This window comes from Mercenaria mercenaria, chromosome 8, assembly GCF_021730395.1.
Source record: "Mercenaria mercenaria strain notata chromosome 8, MADL_Memer_1, whole genome shotgun sequence".
In the NCBI taxonomy this organism is placed as follows: Eukaryota; Metazoa; Mollusca; class Bivalvia; order Venerida; family Veneridae; genus Mercenaria; species Mercenaria mercenaria.
Genome location: NC_069368.1, coordinates 59710664 through 59726353, shown reverse-complemented (window position 1 = coordinate 59726353; position 15690 = coordinate 59710664). Strand labels below are relative to the sequence as shown.

The following is a 15690-nucleotide window of genomic DNA, read 5'->3' as shown; positions in this document are numbered from 1 at the left end:
CAGGCAAGAGAGGGGCTTAACAAGGAGGTAAGATATTTTATCTCCCCAGTGGTGTTTTCGCCAATAACCATTCCAAGGCAGTGCTCAACTGTGTTCTTTTATTTACTTGTTATGTCCTCATTTTTTATATGCTTTACTGTGTCTGTGTAATTTCTGTGTATACAGCCCAGCTTGCTTGAGAGACCACATCTATCGACCTCTCGTATTAAGACTACTTTTTTCAGTTCCTGTTCGTGTTGTTATAAAACAAGTTATGATGTATTTATTATGGACCATTTGTATTGCGAGACCTATTTTTGTCCTTCCATTGGGTAGTCTCTTATTGTAAGTTGTACTGCATGTCATTCATGTATATATATGTGCATACACTGCCACACAGTTGTGGTTTGAAAAGGCTGTGTTCTTGAAACACAACTTTTTCTATTGGATATTTATATTTGTTTTTGTAAATTTTGGCTTCTTACCGCATATTTTTTTATAACGGATTTTGCTGAAGTCTTTGGCATACATATATTTTCTACATATCAGGACAGTGGCAATCATTCCATTTACAGGAATGTCAGCTTTTCACTGGTGTCAGTATGGAGAGATATATCCTTACTACTCATTAGAATTACTGTGTCATATATGTGTGAAATAAGTACAGATAACTCTGAACAGAATACTTATTCTCAACAAATGTAAATAACAGCATTAACTATATGACAACAAGTAACAAATCCAGTGAAGAAGTCATTCAAGTCACACCTTACAGGGCAAAATGTTTACTAACATCAGCAAATATACAATATCTAAAGTGCTTTTGTAACACTGGTTCAAAAGCAATTGTGGTATATAGCATACAGATCAGATTCAATTACATGGACTACTGTCAAATCATTTAATTTTAATGGGCATCAAATTTAGTCCTTTTTTTGCCAAAAAAAATTTGTTTGTGGAGACATAATTTTGTGGATTTTATCTGTTGAAAATAAGATGAACTGAAATTTTACATGTTAGTTGGAAGTACATTTTCTGGAATAGATGCAACCAAGAAATCGACAAAAATTAGTACACCACACATGTAAACAATTTTACAGTATATTAGTTTATTCCAATAAAAGACTGACAATTATTTCATCAACCCAACATCAGACAAAACATTGCTCAGATGTCAAGAGAATTTTCAATCTTTCAGTGAAATAAGCAAATATTCCTTTCATATCATGATTTTTCATTGGCACTATACACCTAAACTCCCTGCCACTAAAGTTTAAGTCTATATAAATTCATATTTTTCAAAACATTGGGTTTACAGCGACGCAATTGCTACCACTATATTTCAGTTAACCACTTATCCCTTATCAGTCAGTATCTTTTTTGGTAAGCACCCCTTTTAACAGTTAATGGTACTGTCCAAATTGAAAGATGGACAAATTCATTATAGAAATTTAGCAGGGTAAGGCTTAAAGACACTACATAAAATACTATATATACATAAGTGTTCAAATTTAACAAGCATAAAAATTAAACATGATGCTGAGTATATAAACCACTATACTTGTACTCAAACATTAAAGTTTAAAATATAAACTTGATGTCTTTAAGTCATCCAAGATAAAAATTCATAATGCAGTACAAGGTTCTTACATTACCTAAAAGTTTCTGGGGTACTGCAAGTAGTAACAAAGTCATAGTAACATACCACCCTATTCCTCAATTTCCAGCACATGAAATATGCCTTCCACATGAACACGAACGTAAATTTCTATGTCTACTTGCAACGTAAATTTCTATGTCTACTTGCAACATAAATTTCTATGTCTACCTGCACATGAAATAATCCCCAAAAGTCTCAGCAACCACAGTCACATAAACATATTCACTTTTATTATTGAATTACAGAAAAATATGTCCGGTATGAGGACCATCATGTTTTTTTTTCCTTGCTGTCATTCAAGACAACATTCAGTTAATTGCATACATGATCAAATCATCACAAATTGTCATTTCCTTATTAGACAGTTTCATATCAAAGTTCATAGAATAAAATACACCATAAAACTATCCCATAACACAAACAGCAGTCTTAACACTCTTCACTAAATTTCCTCAGTCTTAATTTACCATACAGGACAAATATTCGGTTTAATATCTCTGCCTTTTAATAAATACACAAAATTACCCCTTGTTTTCTATCAGAGACAGAGTTAACCTGGTTTAACAAAAAACATACAATGTTAATATATCCACTTGTCTTCAAGCAGGTAACATTTTCAAAATCTTCACCACTAAGTCTTGACATTATATGACCTCATAACAATCCAAGGCAAAGTAGATATGGGTAACCTATCATCTTTCTCATATGGTAGTTTGCAGAGCTTTGTACACAGCTTAGTCTGTATTCTCAACAGTAACTCTTGTAGGGAGTCTTTGGATCAGTAGATTGGTCCCTCGTCATCATCACCATCATCGTCACCATAACCTTCGCCATTGTCAAAATAACTGAATGCATAATCTGTCTCCTTAAAGGAAAAAAAATTGTATACAGGAAACAGTTCAATAAAATGTTTGTCCTGCTTTATTTTCTTTCATTTCTTCTTTTGTTGGGTTTAATATCACACCAACACAATCATATGTCATATGGTGACTTTCCAGCTTTTGATAGTGGAGGAAGACCCTAGGTGCCCCTCCGTGCATTATTTCATCAAAGGCGGACATCTGGGTAGAACCACTGACCTTCCATAAACCAGCTGGATAGCTTCCTTACTTGAAGAATTCTAAGCCCCAAGTGAGGCAAGAACCCAAATCAGTGAGGGGCAAGTGATTTGAAGTCAGCAACCATAACCACTTGGCCGCGGAGGCCCCGTTTTACTTCCTATCAAGTAGTATATCGATTAATTTACATTATCTAATATAGTGATAAGTAAGCATGCACAACTCTGCATTAATTTTATAAAACATTTTAGTCTGGAAACAATCAAGCTCTGATAGAAACAATATATTATTATCATGACCATAGGTTACAATACTGAATTTGTATACCAGTCTCAAAATGCCAGCATCTGATTGGTTGCTTCTGAGCACAAATTTGAAATTGACCAATGGCAATTCAGATTTTTATGTCTTTGGACTCATAGCTCACAATCAAAGGCCATCAAATAAAATGAACTTATATGATACTTAACACTAAGAAGTTATTTCACCGACCACTTGTATCTTTTGCTGGCATTTCACACAAAGTAGTATCCTAAATTTTCACCTACCTCATTCAGTTTTTCCCTAGCTTAAACTAAATTACTTCCACAATGTTTTGATCTTCTCAATGTCTTTACCTTAGAGTTACCTTACAATTTTCAGTTCCTGCCTCATTTTTCTTATCAAGATCTGCTTTTACCTAAGCAACATTGCTAAGCTGTATTTTTACCAAAGCATATCAAGTTTTTATTTACTTCGCTAACTTAGTAATCTGTCATTTGGCAAAATTAACACTATCAGTTCCTACTATAGTCAGCAGTAGTATAATAAGGTTTTTCATTATATAACCTTACCTAATTTACTGTTACGTACATAACCCTATCTTACCAACCTAATCATATATTAAACAAGAGCTGTCCGTAAGACAGCCAATCCTGGACTATTCCAGTTGGTGTCCCAGAAGCAGGAATATTACCCTAAATGTTAACATATCTTAAGAGTTTCAATCCAGTATCTGCATTAGTTTTGGAAATAGTTACTTGCATGCAAGTCGCCATATGACCTATAATTGTGTCGGTGCGACGTTAAACCCAACAAAAAAAAAAAAAAAAAAGTTACTTGCATGCAAAACTTTAACCAGAAGGTTTTAAGTTCAAAAGGGGACATAATTTTGCAAAATACATGACAGAGTTATGGGACTTGATGCTATGACCTAGCTTTATAAACCCGAAGAAACCTTTGAAGTTCCAGTATAATATTTGCAATATTAGTTTTTGAGATAGTACTGCAGTAACTTGCATGCAAAACTTTAACCAGGATTTTCTAAGTCCAAAAGGAGGCATAATTTGGACAAAATGCAGGTCAGAGTTATGGGACTTGATTGTATCAATTAGTTTTATAACCCTAAAGACACATGTGAAGTTTCAATTCAATAACTGCATTAGTTTTGGAAATAGTAACTTGCATGCAAAATTTTAACCAGGATTTTCTAAGTCCAAAAGGGGGCATAATTGGGCCAAATACATGTCAGAGTTATGGGACTTGACCAGGTGAGGTTGGTAAATTACCTAGAAAATGAAAAACGTTTCAAAGCTATATGCCTTTAAATGATAGGTATACATACTTGCATGCAAAACTTTAACCAATTGTGACGCCGACACCCAGGCCAGGATGAGCAGAACAGCTCAGACTTTTCTTTGAATAGTTGAGCTAAAAATGCATATTCCATTATCTTTTCGCACAGTCACCTTTATCAATTTTCATCATTCATATTTGCTGCATACCAGTCTATTCCTTCTCCAATGCAAACACCATCGTTATCATCAAATAATTACCTTACCTATAAAACCTATTGCACTATAAACTTACTTCATCTAAGCCATCCTAGTCAACCTACTTCAGCAACTTTCTCTTTCCCTTCTTAAAAAATTCAGTTTTTAACCAAACACTCATCACATAACTACATTTTAATTCCAGTCTAAATCCCCTTCTGAACTACATAACCATTCTTTTAACCTGTTTCATACCCTGATGGAAAGTAATTTCTGACATCCTCATCAATTGCTCATTCTCCCTCAATATCTGCCTTAGTCTCTAGCCCTACAGCACTAAGAACATTATGTCCATCGTGTACTTATTTAAAACACTAAGTAAACCGGAGTAAGAAACTCCAAGGTCCTCACTTAGGATCAAACTCCAGACCTGTAAGTGGGGACTTCAGCCACATCAGTGCACTCTATGGTAAACCAAACAGCAAGCTGTTAAAAGTGGCCTAAAAATCCTACTACATATATGACATATTACAATTAATTCTATATCCTCTCCATCACCTTTATCATGTATTTCTACCACTAATTTTATGCATCTTCCTCTTGTTTTCCTCCAACAAGTTTTAGTCTTTTAAAGTATTATTATTAGATCCAAATTCTGCCACCCATATTGGGCCTCAGTCATACTGCAGCAAGTCAAATCATGCGATCAGCTGTTAAGACAGAACAGAATGACTACATCATTATCTGTATTTATCATCACCAAATTACATCTATATTCCATCCTTACCGTCTCATATTTTTTTCCCTCTCTGAATCTTCTGCACCATCCACTCTTCCTTCTTCCTTCATCTCTAACCCTATTATTATCCCTAAATTATCTTTTCCTTTTAATAACCTATTTCATTATCCATTCTTACCTCTTCCAAGTCATCCTCATCATACATTTCTTCACCTTCCAATTCTTCTGCATCTTCCTCTTTTTCTTCTTCATCTTCATCCTTCTCACCGCCACCTTCCTCCATTTCTACACTTGTTTCCTCTTTCTTTTCTAATGTCTGAAACACGTATTCAAATAATTTATAAGTATTCCACATCTTAATAATATTTCAGAAGAATTTCAATATTAAAGTAAACAAAAAAGCTGGAATTTGTACACTGATCATTTTCATTCCATTAAACTAAAAGAATGTTAAAAATATTTTTACATTTGGAAATTTAGAGCAAGAATATACAAAATGAAGCCAAGAAGCTATGTAGACTGAAAGTTCAGACTAACAGTTGTCCGAGCTGTCAGATGTTAAAGGCTCACAATGCCTTTGTTTAAAATGTGGCTGCCACATTTTCCGTTATGAACATAAAAGCCATTAATTTCTTGTTAAATCCTATTTCTGATAATTACTTTCTTCAACATTTGCCAAAGGTTTGAATATTGCTGAATATACTAGAAAGTTTTATTGAATATATTGTTTTTTTATTACCTCCCTTTATTGTTTTTTTATCAGACATCCCAACTCTCCCGATCCGATCGGGTTTCTCCCGATTTTGGTTGTAAAACCCGACCACCCCGATCAGAAGTCTCAATCTCCCGATTAAAAAACAAACAACAACAAAACAACATAAACAACAATAAAAAAACAAAAATTATGAAATAATCCACTTCTTTGCGCCTATCTGATACTGTACGTATCACTGCTGAGTCTGTAAACAACACCTTTCAGATATTTTCGCACCTTATTCTACCCCTGCTGATTATTGTTTATTACACGATTCAACAAAGCCAGGTGTTGATTAATGTGTCACAATTGAAATTAAAATCCAGACATTAGATATGTAATTAAATTCAATCAAATTTAGATTAGAAATTATACTGGCTTTACCTTTTTCTGTAACTTTTTGAAATCGAAAGTAGATGGTCGCCGAGTCAACCTGCTAGGTTTTAAAAAACATTTCTCTTAAAATCATTTTGATAAGAGGAAATGTCATGGTAAATTTTAGTATCACTTACCATCAAATGCTGTTAAACTGTCTTTGCATCATAACAATTTGTCAAACACATCCTTTTACTGGAGATTTAGGCAAATCTACGAAAGTGTAACAATACCCGGCCATTCAATTTTGGATAACAGACTTTTGATCAATAAAAGTATTTGAGCGAGGGGTTTTAAATACTGGTTGACAGGGATGAGAATCAAACAGTAAATCCATTGCTTGAACTTTTATTCTTTAAGCTATATACATTTTGTTTTTACAGTTCTAACAGCTGCACTGTTTGTCATGTAAAATTCACCTGGGGAGTCTTCTTTCCAACAAAAGAAATAAAAGTGCAGGTTTAATTCTCAGTGGTGTTTTGAATTAAGACATACTGCTTAAAGTGCCATAACTATTTAATTTTGTACAGAAGGCTTCATGTATTATTGTTCCAAAACATTAAAAATGCATGAATAATAAGATATAGAAAAGTGAATTTTTTAAGACTAGTGATTTTATAAGGGCAAGTAAGTTTATATGATCATTAGATTTGTTAAAAGCTTCGTTATCATGAACATAATTACCGCTGTATAAAATCTCCCACTTGAACACCTCAATCTCCCACTTTGGAAAGCAAAAACTCCCATTTGGCATTCAGAAAAAGTTGGGATGTCTGTTTTATTACCTCCCTTTATAGCTCTAACTATAACAGTTCATGTGCAATATTAAAAGTAGTGCTTTTCTAACCATGTAAGTATACATAACATCTATTGTGAAAGCTGTTTAATCTGTTTTTAAGATAAAAATGTAAAGCATTATGGACCTTTAAACAAGGTCTTCTTTATTACCATGACACCAATATAATCATCTTCTGTTAAGTTCCTGTGCAAAAGCATGAACCTGTGATCTGTATCATAGTGGTGTATCAGTCTCAGGTTTCTTTGTACACATTTTTATTGAACAAACTTGGTCAAAAAATATCTGAATACCAGTCACTTCTTTTCTCAAGATCTTCATTTTTTTGCTAACATTTGCAAGTTTCATCCCTTACAATTTCAAAGTTCTTGCAAAAAATTGTACAAGTTCATATCAGTATATACGTTGTACATGGTATATATCCAAATACATTTTCAATTTCACTTTTCACAACATCACAAATTCAAAAATTTGGGAATAAATAAAACAGGACAAATCAGGGCAAATTTGCAAATTAAAGACCACATTAATCTTTTAAAAGGGTTTTACAATATCTATTTTGTCAGTTTTACAATAAAACGTGTTGGAGAATTTACCTCTAAAGTTTTCACAATTTCATTTGCATCTGTCCCTACACCTGTTGCAGATTTCTTACGAGGTGGAAAGTTGGGTTTTACAGAGGACTTGACCTTTCTGACTTTTCGTTCTTTAACCTTTAACTCAGCTGGTAGTCTTCTCCAATCTAATAATATAAATTGCAACATGAAAAATTATTAACATCAGTCTTCTATATTCACCACATTTTGTGTATTGAAAAACGATACCAAGGCAGTACACTCGTACATGAAATATTTCTTTTAATTATCATCATGCAGTTTTATTCCGCTCCTTAACCTTTACCCTATTAAATTTCTAAAATGGACTGATCCATCATTCAATTTGGGCAGCGGCACTTATTATTCAAAGGGGTGTCCACTGAAAATTTACTGACTGAATAGCATACAGTGCAGGACGTGCAGGCTGATATTGGTCTGCACTGGTCGCAAATTCAAAATCACTTGCCACCCGCATGCTAAGGTTAATAAAGTATAAAAATACTGTGCATGCAACATGTACTGCATCTAAATTGGAAGTTTATTTTCAAGTCCTAAGTTTGCTAATTTACCAAAAGTAATTCGGACAGAAAACCACACAACTATAAATTAAACAGCTTCCCAAGGAATTATTATTTTCAATTTTATTTACTACATTAAATGCAATGTATAAACAGCCATAACTATGGTTAACTTCTGAGCAGTAGTGTTAAGGAAAAAGTGAAGGCCAAACATGGTGGTTACTGGTAAGAATCCCTCTGTAGTCACAACTACAAGTCCATAAAAGGTACAAGAGGGGCCTTTGTAGCCGAGAGGTTAACGTCCCTGACTTCAAATCACTTGCCCCTCACTGATACGGGTTCAAGGCTCACTCGGGGCACTGAATTCTTCATGTGAAAAAGCCATTCATCTGGCTTATGGAAGGTCAGAGGTTCTACCCAGGTACCCGCTTGTGATGAAATAATGCACGGAGGGGCACCTGGGCTCTTCCTCCACCATCAAAGCTGGAAAATCAGCCATATGACCTATAACTGTATCGGTGCAACGTAAAACCTAACAAAACAAACACATACAGGGTACAGGAACTGGTTTTTTTAGAAGCCAAATCAAGAGTGGTTTTTCTTAAGTGTTCATTTTTTTTGTAGTAAAGCTGTAATGTCATTTTAAACGAAAGTTGATTCAACCGATTGGTAATGACAAGTGCCACATTTGTATTGATACACACATGAGCCCAGACTGCATTTATCTTACTGTGTCATTCAATCCACCTCAACCTACCTTGATACAGCTTTAAAATTACCAAAATCTCTTTTTTCAAAAATCAAGTTTTTCAGATATGTTTTAAGCAGTCCAAGTTGCAGTATATGATAAGGTCTGATATATATATTTCATTCCACAAGCTGTCTGCAATGCAGGTGCATAGCCAAAATATCGGGCAGCCCTGCTTGTGAATGACATACCTGGGCTCAAAGATTCTGCCAAAATATCGCCGGGCAGCGGGCACCCCGCTTGTAATGCAGCAGAATGACATACCTGGGCTCAAAGATTCTGTACAATCTTGCTGATTCAACTGGTACTTGTCAGAATATCTCTCAATATCTCTTTTCTTGTCATCAAGCTTAAGGTAGTAGGGTGATTTGTGTAGCGTAGCTATGAATTCCTGTTTCAGGGCCAACATGTATTCATAATCTTCACTGTGAGCCAAAGGAACAGGTTTAAATTCCTGTGTCTGTAAACAATTTGCGATAAGATTTAGCATAAACATGATAAATAATTTTAGCTTAAAGTTACATGAGAAAAACTTCAGAATTTCAATATCATTGTCTTATCAAAAAAATAATTGACAATTGTTAAAAAAAAAATCTGACAAGAAAACTAAAACAACCTAGTGTTTTTTCTTATCAGACCCTATAATTTCACTTTCTTGATAGACAGATGGATCACCTGTAAATTGCTAGCCTCAATTTTTGACATTGGTAAAACTAGCCAAGTGAAAACCACTGAGGCATGTAACTGGCAGAAGCTAAGAATCATCAACTCAGCTTTATTAGTGACTGTTTTTTAACTGACAACCCTCTTCTAGGCTGTGCTGTTGTAGTTGATTGCATCTTTTGTTATTGTGCATTTTTAATATTTTACTGATTTTCTTAGTATAATACTAATATTACTTACAAATGTTTTACGGCATGTTTATGATCAACAGACAAAATTTACAAAATCATGCCTTTAAATGATGCGGTTTGAGGGGAAGTAATTAAAATTTCCTGTTATACAAAAACAATATCCGTCATTATATGTAACTGTAATATGCATCAGCATACCCAGTTTTAGTGTTGTGCAGTAAAAATTTTTAGGCATTTTTTCCATCTTTCAATTGGGGAATTTTAGATGTAAAATTGGGAAAAAAACACTATTTTCATTGCAGTCCATATTGACCCTAGAAATAAAAACACTGTTTCTATATCACTTCACATCACACTGCAAAGCGCCACCTAGCGAGTGTAGCATTGCCGTATCAAACGAATTTCTTAGTCGAAAACACTAGGGGCCTCCAACCCTCCATGGCCTTTAGTGGTTAACGTCGCTGACTTCAAATCACTTGCCCCTCATTAGTCTTACTCATTTGGCTTATTGGAATGACTCATTTTATGATCTGATACTTCATAGTTGTCATCCCTCTAAGCCTAACCCGTATCTGCATTTTACTGTTAGGAAAATGAAGACATTAAAAAATCCAAAAAAAATCATACTCATAATTAATGTACTGGTCAGACTTATTTGCTTTAATAAATTAAAAATTAGTATTCATGTAGAAACTTCAAATGGTTTGAATTTAATTCATATTTTTAAATAAGAGACTTAATTCTTCGAAAATATTATGCAAGAGGTGAGGAGATATCTACCCTGAAACCGGTTTCAATTAATAAAACAGCAGACTGTGATGGTACTAAATTGCAGAAACAAAACACAAGATAGACATTCATAAAAATTAAGTCAGCGAGGCAAGTTTATGCTTTAATGTCAACATAAATTCATTATCAGAGATGTAAATTAATTATTATAACTACTTTGTACATGTACCAGAAAACATTCCCAATGGATTTCATTGGGGATTTCTTAACAGAAATATATATGCAGAATAAGTTTGGACGTGACGGAGACAGCAACGGTCAAAAGTTATCACGCTCTCCCAAAACGTCCTATTATTTGGACTAGCCCCTCATCTACGTGGGTTTGAACCTCACTCCGGGCATTGAATTTTTCATGTGAGGCATGCAGCCATCTAGCCGGCTTAGAAAAGGTTGGTGGTTCTACCCAGCTGCTAGACAAGCTTAGTGTCGCTAAGTGGCTGCTTTTTAATTTCTGACTTTTGCAGCCACCGCAGTTACCGTTTGACCGTCACAATATAAAACAAACTGTATACGTCGTATGAGTTCGACTACCCAGCTGCCTGACAGTGAATAAATTATGCACGGAGGGGCATCTGGGGGTCTTCCTCCACCAGCAAAGCTGTGTCAGTGCTATGTTTTTAAAACACATCAAATCGAAAACACTACTTATCCTGATGAACTGTAAAAATCTAACCGGGAACAATGGTGGTGGCTGAAGACTAGCTGCTGGAAGTGCCTCTCCTCTACCGAACCCAAGAGCTTGTACATCAAAAGAAACAGTTTTCCCACGACCACGTCCTCTACCAGCCATTTTACTGGTTTCAATACAGACAGTTCTTCAATTCTGTATTCAGATACAATCATGTCATGATAAATGTAATGAGCTGGCTGATTGCAACAGATCGTCTCGATTTACATATTTCGCATGGGGAGCGCCATCTTGTATAGGGAGAATAGGTTAATTGCATTTTATTTTTATTTAATTGTGCACATTTTGTTCAAAGAGTTTGTAGCAAATTCTTTTATTTCTTAAATCAAATAACAAATACTTTTTTTAATTAATACATAACCATTAAATGAGTGTATCATTCTGAAGTCTTGTTCATGAAATCTATCATTCTAAAACTTGTCCCTATTACCGACCTTGACCTTAATTCTGGTGGAAGTAGGACAAGTTTGTTGTCAAACGTAAAATTTATCTGCGTTATAGGTATATTTCAGTTTATTCCAGCATACGCAGTTATGCAGTTTTTATTTCTTTATGCCGTCAATACCTTGTTCAAGCAAACTTCATGCCAGTGCCTTAAATTCAGCATTTAAAATTTTTATTTACATAATCCTTGCATGTAGGCAATGCACAGATGCATGTTGGGCCTACTTTTATATAATTTGTTAGGTTACAAGTTGCAGACAACCTGTAGGACATATAGATCAGGTTGTGCTAGGGATTCTGTGTCTGGAACATAGTTATTATAAGGCTTTTACTGATAATCCTTCAGGTAGTTGAACTAATCTGACACATCCACTTTGTTTACCGGTTTATTGTGACAGTCAAACTGTAAACTGCGGTGGCCGCAAATGTCAGAAATTAAAAAGCAGCCACACAGCGACAGTAAGCTTGCCTAATCCTTCAGGATAAGTAGCCTTCCGAAAATGTTGAAATAAGTTGGAACACATGTTTTCTGTTGTTTTTCTCTCTCTGTAACTCACTGTTTTGGTTGTAATAAAGTTTCTCAAAATGGCGGCAAATCTGACAGTGCCGGATGGGTTTTTCCATGTTCTGGCAATGCCCAGTCTCGTGTGGAAATATTTTGGTTTACAGGAACAAATCTGTGGTGGAAAACATGCAGGGCACAAGACAGCTTTTGGCAGCTGTGAATACTGTGCTTACCAATACTGTGAAATCATTTAATTTCGTCGGCACGAAATTTCGTGGTTTTGACCAAAATGGCTGGATTTTCAATTTTTGAAGAAAAAAAAATCATTATTTCCACAGGAATAAATCTACTAGTACTTTGTACTAACATGTGAAACCTACACGTGTCAAACAGCGCTACCATGGTTACCGAATTTGCAATCGACGCTGCGGGAGATTAGCGTGTGATCATGTGCCTATTAACGACTGCGTTATCTATAATTATACGACCCCTAATTTGCAAAACTTTTTAAAACTGTGAAATATTCAATGAGAAAAGTCGGCGCCTGAGTTAAAAGTGTCAAAACCATAGCACCTTGCACCTTGCACAATTAGCATTCATAATCGAAACAAATATAAAGTTGATCATTTGATCGTGTTTAAAACAAGAACTACTTATTGTACTGCAAATCATTACACACTATTATACATTTAAATAGTGCTAGTTAACCATAATAATTCTTACATAAGCTATATTATAAACTGGTCCGACCTTTTTTTCAAAATGAATGCGCGTCTGCATCTAAAATTACAAGCTGTTGAACTTGTGCATGTGTTATTTCCTGCCGAGAAACGTGTAATGTGAATTTGGTATTAATGCATCGGATACGAATCTTACAATTAATTTGTACTATTTAATAGTTCCAAAGTCGTAGACTAGTATTTTACTACATCTCAGTAAAAATAAAGGCTAGTGTATATAACATTGCATAGAGGGGCCGAGAAAATCATATAACAGCCGTATTATAGTGCAGGTGGCACGTGACGCTACGTCAAACTTCTGTGCTTAGTATCTACTTTCACTTTGACAAACTTGTCATAAACACACCACGGGTACATTTCTAAATGAAATAGATGATTTTGTTTCCACGCATGCCAATGTTTATCGTTGATGGAGTCTCCATAAACTACACGAAAGCTACAGGTTAGTACTACCGCATGCATACAACAATGGATCAGATCGAACAGATGTGGTGTCTTTTTTTGGTGACTTTGCGTACAATTAAAAATTATCGTGGGCATAATTTGTTCGTTGGGGCTTAAATTCGTGGTCAACCACGAAATCCACGAAAATTAATCCCCCACGAATAATAATGATTTCACAGTACCCTCAGTCAGGAAGGGGAATTTTTCGTCATTTTAACACAACTAGATGAACTATCTTTTAAGTTATATTATAGTGCCTCTAAGGAAGGTTACTGCTGCAATATAGTTACATTAGTTAGAAATGACTGAAAACAGTACTATTAATAAGTGTGAAAGGTAGTAACATAATTATATAAGGCTAAAAACTTCCGAGGAAATTGATTAAAAATCGAAAATTGATTGAAAACCCCAGTTGCATTATTTTCGATGATCAATCATGAAAATGGACTGATAAAACATCCCTAGTTTTGATGATGTTCATTAGATTAATAACTAGAAACATGATTTTGGTGGCGTTTATTAACAGCGTTTATAGGAGAGATCGCCGTGACATTACGCATTAACATCTGTTTATCTGGTGGTGGGCAAAAAAATGGTTTTACATTGTTTGTGTATGGGATAGGAATATTTAATTCTTAATAACTTTTTCGCTTATTTATGGATTTTAAAAATTCAAAAGCTTTTGAAATTATAACTTACAGTTTTCATATTTTCGTATTCAAATATCTTTTTTAAATGAATAACCGTTTTAAATGACATATAATTTTAATAGCGGCGTAGTGATGTTCAAAACTTTTAGAAAAAAAAAGCTGTAAGTTAAGCATAATTCATAATTAATCCATTTTATTTTGAAATAATAATTAAAAGTAATAAATAAATTGCTTGTTTTATAACCTTTCCATTGATCAAAAAATTATTGATATAATTTGTGTTTTGAGAAAGTTTAGGCCATTAGATAAACATCACTGTTTACAAAAAACATGGACGTTCGGCGTCTGCCCACCCGATCACTGTCTTATCAGTTCTAAAAATAGAAAATACAATGGATTTGTATACAGACAAGATCTCTCCTGAGTCCTATTGGGTCCTTTTTTGTTTTGGTAAACATTTGGCATATGAGCATGGCTTTTTTTATAGTAAGCATGCAGAACAGCCTCCATCAATAAACGTCAATTAAGTTACTTGGATAATAATTGGAGTTTAGTTTCATTGAATCATAGATGATATTAATTTTAACATCGAGAAAACTTTTGATAAGCAGTGTTTCATTTCCAAAGTTCTGCAAGTTGCATATTAATGTACCAAATAAAAAAGAAACAGTCAGAAAGCTGCAAAAAGAAGGGCAGCATATGTTTAAGTGTATCTTAAACACAAAGTTCAAGCTGCATATAGCCGCTTTAGCCATTTGCAACAGAAAATTAAATGTTGCTCTGAAAATTTCTAACAAATTTGACTTGTGTATGCATATTTGGCCAAAATAAATACCTCATTTAAATAGGGTATTGCCACTGGGCACTGGTCCTTGTCTCAAAGGTCAAGGTCACAATACTTTAAGTGGTCAAAGGTCATGTCTGATTTTGTTGCTGCTATAACTTTGACTTGTTTGGAGCTTTTATTTTTAACTGGCTGAAATGTTTGAGACATTGTGGCAGTGTGTCAACATATGACAAGCTCTACATAGTTGCCCTTTTGGCATCAACATTCTATAGTTTGAAAACATATAAAAATATACTTAAATATTTCATTGACTGTAATAGGAAAAATCAGAGAGTATAATTACAGAATATATCAGGTTAACAGAATGTTGTGCTGCTTGACTTTTTTTACAACCCACACCACAGCGTTAACAGTCCTGGATTTTTTTTTCGAGCCCCACCCTGACACTGACAAAGCTTGTCTTTTTATGACCCCCAGCATTGCACTAACACTGCTGGACTTTTTTATTACCCCTGACATGGCATTAACACTACTGGACTTTTTACACACCTCCCCCCTCTGCCACTGTGACACTTTGAGTTTCTAAGACCTCTGCCACAGCACTACCATTGCAGCGTGGTGGACATTTTTACGATCCCTGCCATGACAGTTTCACTGCTGGATTATTTAGGATCCCTGCCACATCTGTAACAATGTTGTTGTGGAGGTTAATCAAGTCTATAAAAAGATCTGTTAGTAGTTAAGACTTTGAAATTTTAAATACAGGTTCTGTATTATACACACAAATAAGAAATCTAATAAAGAAATATCCTCTG

General features: G+C 34.6%; 2 protein-coding genes across 2 annotated transcripts in view; one reads left to right on the top strand and one right to left on the bottom strand.

Moving 5' to 3' along the window:
* Nucleotides 1-1066: 1066 nt before the first annotated feature.
* Nucleotides 1067-11548, bottom strand: LOC123566272 (DNA-directed RNA polymerase III subunit RPC7-like). Its single transcript, XM_045360217.2, has 5 exons — nucleotides 11291-11548; nucleotides 9239-9434; nucleotides 7709-7854; nucleotides 5366-5503; nucleotides 1067-2504 (listed from the first exon to the last, which is right to left on the bottom strand). Exons 1-5 carry the CDS (start codon nucleotides 11405-11407, stop codon nucleotides 2418-2420), a joined length of 684 nt encoding a protein of 227 aa, XP_045216152.2. The 5' UTR covers nucleotides 11408-11548; the 3' UTR covers nucleotides 1067-2417.
* Nucleotides 11549-11685: 137 nt separating this feature from the next.
* The window catches only part of LOC123566271 (ATP-dependent Clp protease ATP-binding subunit clpX-like, mitochondrial), a 35780-nt gene continuing 31775 nt past the window's right edge, over nucleotides 11686-15690 (top strand). The window contains exon 1 of the mRNA XM_053550067.1: nucleotides 11686-11806. Coding sequence (XP_053406042.1) covers nucleotides 11701-11806 — 106 coding nt within the window. The 5' untranslated portion in view covers nucleotides 11686-11700. The remainder of the gene's footprint in view (nucleotides 11807-15690) is intronic.